The sequence below is a fragment of the Propithecus coquereli genome, unplaced genomic scaffold (genome assembly GCF_000956105.1).
Source record: "Propithecus coquereli isolate 6110/MARCELLA unplaced genomic scaffold, Pcoq_1.0 Scaffold27, whole genome shotgun sequence".
Taxonomy (NCBI): Eukaryota; Metazoa; Chordata; class Mammalia; order Primates; family Indriidae; genus Propithecus; species Propithecus coquereli.
The window spans coordinates 9,744,783-9,756,505 of NW_012148285.1; the positions used below are offsets into that span (position 1 = coordinate 9,744,783).

Sequence of the window (11,723 nt, forward strand, 5' to 3'; positions counted from 1 at the left end):
ACTGAACATACCATGATAAGAAAGCAAAACAGCCTCATTGCTGACAGGGAGAAAGTTTGAGTGGTCTGCATAGAAGATTAAAACCAGCCACAACATTCCCTTAAGCTAAAACCTAATGCAGAGCAAGGCCCTAATTCTATTCAATTCTCTGAAGCCTGAGAGAGGTGAGGAAGCTGCAGAAGAAAAGTTTGAAGCTCGCAGAGGTTGGCTCATGAGGCTTAGGAAGCCGTCTCCATAACATAACAGTGCAAGCTGAAGCAGTAAGTGCTGATGTAGAAGCTGCAGCAAGTTATCCAGAAGATCTAGCTAAGACTATTGATGAAGGTGGCTACACCAAGATTTCCAACGTACATAAGACAGACTCCTACTGGAAGATGCCATCTAGGACTTTCATAGAGAGGAGAAGTCAATGACTGGATTCACAGCTCCAAAGGACAGGCCGACTGTCTTTTGGGGGCTAATACAGATAGTGACCTTAAGTGGAAGCTAATGCTTGTATACCATTCCAAAAATCCTAGGCCCCCTTCAGAATTATGCTAAATCTACTCTGCTCATGCTCTATAAATGGACAAAGCCCAGATGACAGTACATATGCTTACAGCATGGTTTACTAAATATTTCAAGCCCACTCTTGAGACCTATTGTTCAGAAAAAAAGATTCCTTTCAAAATATCACTGTCATTGACAATGCACCTAGTTACCCAAGAGCTCTGATGGAGATGTACAAGATGAATGTTGTTTTCATGCCTGCTAAAGATAACATCCATTGTGTAGCCCATGGATCCAGAAGTCACTTTGACTTCTAAGCCCAATTATTTAAGAAATACCTTTCATGAGGCTATAGCTGCCACAAATGGCAATTCCTCCAATGGATCTGTATAAAGTAAACTGGAAACCTCCTAGATTCACCATTCTAGATGCCATTAACAACATTCATGATTCATGGAAGGAGGTCAAAATATCAATAATTAACAGGAGTTTGGAAGATGTTAATTCCAACCCTGATGGACATGTAAACTAAAAATAAAATCCTAATCCCCCTCCCTCCTGCCAATGGAATGGACCCCCTCTTGGCCAAGGGGACTCCCCAAAAAACTTAAAACTGAGTTCCTGGCCACAAAGGGAAGGAAGGTCGGACATGCCTTGTTATATCCCCTCCCTTTTGTAGTTAGATAACAACTGACCATCCTTAATGTTAAAACAGAGATCATAAGACTGACAAAATAGACTCTTTATGGCAATAAGTTACTAAATTATTAACAGGACCTAAGGCCATGCAAGGCAAAGGTTAATCACACCTGCAGACCATCAACTTGCTTAACAGATCACTTGAGACACATATTGTGGCTTGTCTCTGATTAACATAGTTCCTTATCTTAAAACATTCTGAGACTTTACACAAAGCTTTATTGCTTTAACCAATTACAAATCAAAGAATCTTTAAACCCACCTATAACCTGTAAGTCCCTGCTTTGAGATGTCCCACCTTTTCTGGCCAAACCAATGTGTACACTCCATGTATTGATTTATGATTTCACCCATAATTCCTGTCTCCCTAAAATGTATAAAATCGAACTGTAGCTTAGCTGCCCTGGGACCACTTACTCAAGGATTCTTGGGTGTGGCTCCCTGGCCGTGGCCACACACATTGGCTTGGAATAAAACTCTTTAAATATTTTATAGAGTTTGGGTTTTTTTCCATTAACAGATGATTTTGAGGGGTTCATGACTTCAGTGGAGGAAGGAACTACAGATGTGGTGGAAACAGCAAGAGACTAGAATTAGAAGTGGCACCTGAAGATGCTGCTGCAATCTCATCCTCAAACTTGAACAGATGAGGAGTTGCTTCTCATGGTGAGAAGAGAAAGTGGTTCCTTGAGATGGAATCTACTCCTGGTGAGGATACTGTAAACACTGTTGAAATGACAAGAAAGGATTTAGAATATTCCATGGACTTAGTTGATAAAGCAATGCCAGAATTTGAGAGAACTGACTCCAGTTCTGAAAGAAGTTCTACTGTGGGTGAAACGCTATCACACAGCAATGCATTCTACAGAGAAATCTTTTGGGAAAGGAAGAGATAATCAATGCAGCACACTTCATGGTTGTCTTATTTTAAGAAATTGCCAGAGCCATCCCAACCTTTAGCAACCACCACCCCGATCAGAAAACAGCCATCAACATGTAGGCAAGACCCTCCATGAGCTTATGACTTGCTAAAGGCTCAGATGACTGCCAGTACATTTCAGCAATAAAGTATTTTTAATGTATGTACACTTTTAGACACAATGCTATTGCACACTTAACAGACAACAGTATAGTGTGATATAACAAAAAATTCATGACTTTATTGTGATAGTCACTTTATTACAGTGTCTGAAGCTGATCCCACAGTATTTCTGAGGTATTTCTGTATATGATAAGGAATTTGCATCCAAAATATATAAAGAATTCCTACAACTCAATAATAATGCAATTAAAAATAGGCAAAGAATCTGAATAGACATTTCTTCAAAGATATACAAATGGCCAATAAGCACACAAAAGGATGCTCAGCATCATTAGTCACTAGGAAAATGCAAATCAAAATTACAATGAGATACTACCTCACACCTATTTGGATGGCTATAATAATCAAGACCTACAATAACAAATGTTGGCAAGGATATGGAAAAACTAGAAACCATACACATTAACTGGTGGGAATGCAAAATGGTGCAGCTGCTTTGGAAAATACTTCGGTAGTTCCTCAAAATGTTAAACAGTTACTAAATGATCAAGCAATTCCAATTCTAGGTATCTACCCAAAAGAAATGAAAATATATGTCCATACAAAGATTTGTTTGTGGCTGTTCATAGCAGCTTTATTCATAACAGACAAAAAGTGCCCAAATGGGTGAATGTCCATCAATGCCAAAAAAAAAATGCCCAAATGTTCATCAATAGGTGGATGAACAAACAAAAGTGGTTATCCATCCATACAAATTTAGTAAAAAGGAACAAAGTACCAATTCATGCCACAAAATGGATGAGCTGAGCCTCAAAAAAAAATTTGCTAAGGCAAAGAAGCCAGTTACCAAAGACCACATATTACAGGATCGCATTTATATGAAACATCCAGAAAAGGCAAATCCATTACGGTAAATTAGTAGTTGCTTGTGCTCAGAGAACATGAAGACTGCACGTGGGTATAACGCCTCTTTTTTGGGGAGGGGAAGATGCTCTAAAGTTAGATTGTGACTGCACCACTCTGTAAATTTCCTAAAAACCCTTTAATTGGACACAAAAATGAATGTTATGGTATATAAATTAGACCTCAATAAAGTTATCAAAAAATAAAAAGCAAAAAAAAAGCCAAAAATAAATTTGTCTTTTGGAAACATTATAGTGTGAACTTTTTACATAATAATGAGTGCTGGTCACCTTATCTCTTGACTGATGATTACAATGAGGAGGTGACAAATAATCCAAGGTCCTATTTTGTCACAGGAACCCTTCTCAAATGAGAGATAACTAGTTTGGCCTAAATGTACGTCACAATTAAAAACATTCATTTCACCTTCGTCATCATCCTGCTAAAAATTTTTTAAACCACATTATTTTCAACACCATTCAAACTGGAATAAGCATTTCCATGGGTACTATTTCTAGAAAAGTTCTTAGGTGAGCCCCACAAGAGATGGAAAGAGTTATTTTTCACTGAGACTCTATTTATTCTCTGCCACATGAGGTTTCTAGAGAGGACCAAGAAATACTCAGGATTAGGGAACACAGCCAGCTCCTAGGAAATAGCTGCAGAGGTTTTAAAATGTCTGGGAAAATAATCTTTTTAAGAATACCACCCAAGAGCCCTGTTCTCTGAGGGGGGGAAAATATTCTGGTGGCAAAGGGAAACAGATTAGGACCTAAAAATAATTAAATATAAGTCATTTTAAAAACACATTTTATCTTGATTATGTCTCCCTTTCAGAGATTCTTCAAAACAAATGTAAACTTCTCCAAAGACAGTTGTTTACTAGGAGAAAATAGTCCTAATTAGGATATGTGTCAAGGAAATATAATTGTCAATTTGCCTAATTAGAATGACTATCTGAACATGCCTTAGGAATGTGACTCTCCTCAGGTGAGACGTGTACAATTTATTTTTTACAAACATCTGTCGACCGAGCCTAGCAGATTATGTTAACAGGGAACAGATGACTGAAACCAAGCTTCGCACCTAATACCACTGGCAGACGTTGACAGGAACATTGTTACTCATGTCAATCACTGGTGGAGGAAATCACTGGTGGGGGAAACCGTCTTAAAGTAAAGAGCTCTTTCGTGTAACTGACAGGCTTCACTTGAGAAACAAACTGTTTAAGCAGCTAATTATGGACGGGCTTTTTAGTACATAGCTGTGATTTTAGGCATAGTTGCTTGAGTTAAATGAACCCCTTTGACAGACACTGTGAGTTTTGGCAAGACAAGGTAAAAGCCAGTTCCCTCACTTTCTGAGTCCGCCCTTGGGGGCAACTCTACTGGCTTGAGGCTGTTCCTTCCCACAGAGCCTAGACTGGCATTGGGTACCTTAGAGCACCTGTCCAAGTGGCCAGTGATGCTAACAGAGAGTTAGGACCCAGGGGAAAGTCAATGAGCACAATGGAACCCACAGAGGGCTGGGATGCAGCACTTAGTGCAGTGAACTCGTAAGACTGGGCTGCGCAGTCCAGCACTCAGGGTGGGCTTCTAAAGGCCCTGTGCTAAATGACCCACCCCAGCATGCCTCCTGGGACTGCCCGGCCCACAGAGGAGATCAAGTGCAGCCCCACGTCGAGATTTAGTGAGTGCTAAGAAAAGTCCAGGGTCATTCTCTCTCTTCCTATCTCAGCAAGGCAGGTGTCCTGTCGACCGATCATCTCAGTCTCTCTCCATTAACCCCATTCCTGTCCGGGGGACATGCTTTCTGGTTCTCAGGTCCCACTGGTGGCCCTGTGGCAGCTCCGATGGCCTAGGAAGCTCCAACACCTCACTGCTCCTCAGAGCCCCCATAATCTCCATTAGAACCCACTCCCCACCCAAACAAGCACCTTCAGCTACAGCACCTAACCCCTCACTTCCCTGACATTTGCCACAGCTACTATTTATGCCGGTTTGTGGGACAGCAGGGTCACTGTCCGGCTCTCCAGGTGGCTGCGTGCCAGAGGTGCAGGATCACATCTGGTTTTCACTCATCCAGCACTCAGCACAATGTCGGGGGCAAAGCAAGCGCTCAGTACCTGTGATGAGTGGACAAGGAGATGGGTGAACTACAGGTAGGTGGAGGGACATCTGATCGATAGACTGGGGGACAGATGGCTGGTAAATGGACAGTGGGATGGAGAGACAGATGGACAGATGATCAAAGAGTACATATGCTCCCACGGCCAACTCCTCTCCTGAACTCTCGATCCCCTCATTTCCCATTCTCCTCGGGTATCGTTCTCCAACTATCCTGCCTTTTGCAGTTTCATCTCCAGATCCATCTCAGACCAATCACATGCCCCTGGGCAAACTGCTTAACCTTCCCAAGCCTGATTTTCTTCCACTGTAAAAAGAGGATGATTGTAATACCTACCTCAACAGGATTATTGTGAAGATGACCTGAGATGACCTGTATAAACCATGTACCACAGTGCCTGGCACACCATAAACACTTGCTACAGGCTAGATGCTCCGGCTGCCTCACCACCATTATTACTATTTCAAACCCTTCAGCTTGGGTTTCTCCTTTTCCAAAAAAACTTTCCTTTAGCATTGTTTCTCCCATAAACTGCTACTACCCTGTGTCTACCCTGCATCACCAAACAGCTCCCAACAGAACCCTACCCCCGCTGATTTCACATCCTCACCCCCAGCCACTCCTCAAATACTGTGCACCAGGCTTTCCCCAACAACTCTACTGAAACTATTGCCCTGAAGGTCCCCCATCAATCAAACCTGCCATCCTCTGCTCAGCTTCCATTCCCCTCAACCTCCGCAACATCTGACCCTGTGCACCACCCTGCCTGGGCCCTCCTTCCTGGCTTTGTTGTCAAGGCCAGCTCTTGGTTTTATCTTCCAGAATTTCTGGTTGATCCTGCATTGAGCCCTCCATGTGTCCTGGTCTCACCCCTAACACCTGCATGCTCTAAGCTTACACACACGACCCGCCATGCTACACTTTGCCCCTTAGCAAGGCCATCGATTCAATCCTATGGCAACACCATCTACTCCCCCTGGGCAATGGCACCCACAGGTTGCCTCAGAATTCCTGATGGCACCTCAAATCCATCTCCTCAAACCTGACCCTACTCTTCACTCCCTGATTTCACTTAATAGCCCTACTGTCACCCAGGACCAAACTTAAAATCCTGAGTCTTGCCACTGCTGTGGCCCTCAGAGACCATCAGTTGCCAAGAATTATTTTCTGGGCCAAAGCTCTGTGCTTAGATTATGAGCCTCTAAGGACATATAACTTGATCCCCCGCCCTCCACCCACACACACAAGACACTGGAGAATGCAATAGGAAATAATAAATATTTCTCAAACTGAAAAAAAAAAAACAAAGGATACAACAGAGTAACAGGGAACTCCCATACATTGCTGGCAGGAGTAGAAATCAGCACAACCACTCTGGAAGGCAATTTGACCACATCTAGTAAAGCTGGGGATAATTATACCCTACAATCCAGAATTTAGCTCCTGGGTATATGCCCTGGAGAAACTCTCCCATGCCTCCACAAAGAGATTTGTGCAGAACGTTCATAACGGCACTGTTAGCAACAGTGAAACACAGAAACTCAACGGCCATTTTATCAGTCAGGATCCAAGCAGGAAATAGCCGCATACTCGAATTAGGATAATTAAAGGAGGGTTTAAGAAGGGATTACTTGGAATGGGTTAGGTGTAGGGAAAATACAAGGGAGAGTTTAGTATTCCAAAGGTAGAAAAGCAGAGCTGTTGCCACTCCCACATCTCAAAGGAGGAAATAAGGAAGTGGTTACTTACCCAAATCTGGAAAGAGTGAGCAAAAGGCTGTCTTGAGAGGAATGACCTTGAAGGGAGGAATACAGCCAGCCCAAGGCAACCCCACAGGAAGTAAACTGTGGGAATAAATGCTCTGACTTTTGCTTCCCCCAGCCTCTAATCTCTCAGGTCAGGGCTCCCCACTAGCTGAACTCGAGGGGAAACCAGAAAGCAAGGAGCCCACTGATGCAGCCCATAAAGATCAACTCCCAAAGGCATGGTGAGGAAGGGAAAGAGATTTGGAAAGGAAAGGCAAGATATTCAACATAGCCATCAACATAAAGTATATACTCATACAGTGGAATATTGCCCAGCAGAAAAATGAGTGAAGTAGAGCTACTTATATCAATATGAATAAATCTCAAAAACTTCATGTTGAGTGAAAAAGGCAAGTTGCCTGAAATAGTCATCCCTCAGTATCTGAGGGGGATTGGTTCCAGGACCCCCAGGGATACCAGAATCCGTGGATGCTCAAGTCGCTTATAAAAGGGTGGTGTTTGCATATAACTTACGTGCATCCTCCCATATACTTTAAATCATCTCTAGAGTTACTTATGATACCTCATGCAACATAAATGCTACGTAAATAGTTGTTAGACTATATTTTTTAAATTTGCATTAATTTTTTATTGCTGTAATGTTATTTTTTATTGTTTTATTCCCCCCAAATATTTTCAATCCGCAGCTAGTTGGTTCTGCGGATGTGGAACCAGCAAACTGTAGGTAGAGAATGGCACCATGGTAGACTGTGTTTTCCCAAATTCATCACAGCTATATTTCGGGCCCCACACACTCTTCCAACTTTGCTACTCCCCCACCAAGAGTTACAATGAAAGGAAACTAATATGGTTCCAGCATAGGACTACCGGAGAAACCTACTTAAGATAGGACAGCCAGGGAAAGTCTCTCCGGGAAAGTAAGTGAACCTTAAAATGAGGTGTGAAGGTTGAGAAGGAGCCAGCTCACCAGCCGCACTTTGGGAGCAAAGGCAGGTGCCAAGGCTCTCATAAAAAAAGGCCTTGGCCCTTTTTGATGCAGTTCAAATAATAACCAGTGTGGCAGGAGAATTGAGCAAGCGAGGGAGTGGCAAGCCTGAAGAAACGTGGACACGAGCCAGACTGCGCGGGGCACAGGGGATGACTTCCCTGGGGTGATAAAACTGGTGACTGGGAGGCATTTTGACTCCAGACAGCAAAAGAGCTACAGAAGGGAACCGAGGAACCAGAAACAAACCTCCCTCTTGACTTATATAGCTCAAGGACTAACATTCGCTTAGTATCTAGCCAAGTGTCTGGCTCTAGGTTACAGAAATACTTTTGGTCTGTTAACGCTTCCGAGAACCTTATGAGGCAGGTATTATCAAGCCCATTTTTACAGCGAGGCAGATTATCTAACTCCGAAATCCAAGCACTTAATTCCACCACGACGCTAAGACTGCCCTCCCTTCCCTACCGTTCTGCTGGGCACTGTTAACATTTCGGTGAATGACTCACATTATAGTAAATAACTGTAATTATGGAGTATAAAATGCATTACGGTGAACCACCTTGATAAAAAATAACAGCCTCTAACATGCACCGAGCGCTTATCCAGCGCCACCCATAACCTCACTAGCATTCCCGTTTTACAGATGAGGAAGCTGAGGCCACGACTTGCTGAGGGAATGTAGCCAAAACAAAGGCTTGGAAACAGGACTAACTGCGGAGCCCAAGCTATCATTACACTTTACTGCCTTCCTCTTACTTCTCTTCTCTTGGGGAAGTTACGTCAAGGCCAGCGAGGCTCCTGGACCCCGCGCTCGCGCTCGTTCTCGCTCTCGCCCTGCATCACTAACTGCGGGCGGTGAGGCAGCTATAGCGGTCCCCAGGCTGCGGTGCAGCCTCGGAGGGGGCCCGGCTGGAGGCGCGCGCACCTAGACTGAAGGTTCCCCCGGCGGAAGGTGCCGCAGCCCCGGAATCCCCTCCCAGGGCGAAGCTCCGGCAGTACCTGCGGGAAACGCGTCCAGGGTCCTGCCCCGGGCTCTGTGGAAAACACCCCCCGCCTCCGCAACTGACATGGCGAGTGAGTGTCTGGCCTGGCCTGAGCACACCGCGTGGGCAGGAGCAGCGCGACTCCACACTGCCCAGCCGTTTGGCCAACCGCCGGGCGGGCGCCCTCTGCTCGGGGCGGGACAGGGCGGGGCGGGGCTCGGCCGCTCGGGGAGCCACTAGTGCTGCCTGGGCGGGGAGGAGGCGCGAGCGGCTGGCCCCTCTGGGATCGACGTGGGCGCCTGGCGAGGGGAGGCCTTGTGTCTGGGGCCCACGTGGGCAGAAGAGCTGAGGCTACGGGGTCAGTCCTTTCCCCCAGGGAAGGGTTGTTAGATTTAACACGGGTAAATATAGGACCCCCAGCTAAATTGGAATTTCAGATTAAAAAATCCAGTGACTGATTTAGTATAAGTATATCCCGTGCAATATTTGGGAGATACTTATGCTAAAATTTTTTTCGTTATCTGAAATTCCAGTTTAACTGGGCGTCCTGATTTTTAGCTGACAACTCTAGTATAAGGTCAAAAGGGCCAGGCCTTGTCTCAGAACAGTCCTCCCAGGAGTCTGCTGTGATCTGTGACACTTAACCTTGGGGCAGCTGGAACCTCCCAGTCATCACTATCATTCTATTATCTTCACTTGCTACACACCAGGCACCGCACTAAGCACCTTGCCTGCAGCTCACTTAATCCGCACAACAGCCCTGGGAGGGAGAGCTGTCATTAGCAACTTTCGGCAGGTGGGGAAACTGACGCTCAGAGAGATGAAGCGACTTGCACAAAGGTGACACACATTGAGATGGAACAGGGGCCCCTCCTAGGGGCCTGCAGGGCCCCCAAGCGTGGAAATAAAGGAAAATCTTGAGTTCCTTCAGGGGAAATCCTGAGCACCTGGCTAGCCATGAAAGTGATAGGGCAACCTGGTGAGAACAATGGCCCTCCAAGCGAGCCACACAGGAGATGTTTTGGTTCCTATGGAAACTAAACGATGGCATCTTAATATATGTTCTTGAGCTGGTTTTTAGAAATCTCCACCAGATAGAAAATGTAGATAAGGGGAAACTGAGGAATTGAACTCTGACCATCGTTCTTTGTTCTAAATTTCCCCCTCTCCATTAATTAAATAATCTGTGAATTCACCAATTCCATCTCTCAGCCCACTTCAAGAATCTCCCTTTTTGGGGGCCAGGGCCTCCTGAAATATACCCCTGCCTTTAAAAACCCAGGCTTGGACACCATCAGGGAGTTTGAGTTTTAAGCATTAACTGCTCCTTCTCCTTGCATGGCAACTTGCAATAAAAATGCCTCTTTGTCCTGCTGCAACTCTCAGCTTCAGTGTTTGGCTTGGCTGGGGCAGGCAAGCAGACCCCAGTTTGGTTCAATAACAACATCTAGAAAAATAGTAAAGCTGCAAGCCACCCCAAACTAGGATCTGTCCAGCTCAAAAGCCATTGCACTGAACTACTAAACCAGCATTTGTCAAACTTGTTAAAAATACAAATTCCAGGTTGGACCTATTGAATAAAATATCTTTTTAAAAAAACGATCTTTTTAACAAGCACTCCAGGGGAGCTCTTATGATCTGCCGAATTTGGGAAGTTCTGTTCTAAATTAGCTGCCTACATCTGAAACACTGTTCGAGTGGCTAATACAGCCAGGACTACTGTTCTCTAAACTTGGACAGGAGTCACACAAGAAACATAGTGGTTATAAGCATAAATGCTTATGGATTTCGGTGTCAAACTGCTTGGGTTCATCCTGGTTCTACCATTTACTGGTTGTATGATCTTGAAAATTACATAATTTTTCCGTGCCTCAATTTCCCTATCTGTCAAATGGGAATAATAGTAGCCTCTAACTCATAGGATTAAAGGAGTTCATGTGTCAAAGCGCTTAGAATGATAGTTCTAATAGCAAATGGTAAGTAGTCAATGAATATTAGCCATTGTTATTGTTATTAACCGCTATATTCCTATTCCCTGAATTTGGCCTGGCCCAGAGGAAGAGTCTCAGGAAATGTGAAGAAGGGAATGAATGCCAGAAACAAAAGTCTTAATGGTGGCCTCCAGACCCTGCATGGTCCAGCCCCTTCCTAACTCTCACCCACTAACTTTGCAGCCAAACTGGCTCTCAGTTCATTAAACATACAAATGCATTTCCCCTTTGCGTGTGCTGGTCCTTCCGCTTAGAACGCCTCCGCCCTGCTGAGCAAAAGCCCATGTGAACATCAAGTCCCGTGACACTTCCATGGAGAGGCTTTACCCTACACACTTGCACATACTCTCCCGATCTAAACTAGGTCTCCTCATTCTTTGTCGTAGCATTCTGTTCTTGTCCCTCATTATACTTTGCACAGTTGCTAATGACATTTACAGGTGTAATTCTTTGATTAATTTTGTCTTTCCCGGCCCGACTATCAGATCTGTGAGGGCAGTTACCTTGACTGTCTTGCTCACCAAGCAGGCCGCTTGAGGCATGGACACTCAAATGGCTGATGCATGAATAAACAAGACATGAATATCTTGATAAGATAAACCTGTTAGGGACGGGTGTAGGTTGGCAGTGCTAACCACAGGAAAACAGGAGAGGGGAAAAATGAGGAGGCCAATGAGTATTTAGAACCAAACCCGCAACAGCAGGAACTTGTGGTTAGGGACTTTTCCCGGCCAG

General features: G+C 44.6%; 1 protein-coding gene across 2 annotated transcripts in view; it reads right to left on the reverse strand.

Moving 5' to 3' along the window:
* CPPED1 (calcineurin-like phosphoesterase domain containing 1) overlaps positions 1 to 9,156 on the reverse strand; it is a 113,033-nt gene extending 103,877 nt beyond the window's left edge. For both annotated transcript variants that reach the window (XM_012647803.1, XM_012647802.1), the window contains exon 1: positions 9,014 to 9,156. In XM_012647803.1, the coding sequence (XP_012503257.1) occupies positions 9,014 to 9,083 (70 nt within the window). In that variant the 5' untranslated portion in view covers positions 9,084 to 9,156. The remainder of the gene's footprint in view (positions 1 to 9,013) is intronic.
* Between the last annotated feature and the right edge of the window lie 2,567 nt (positions 9,157 to 11,723).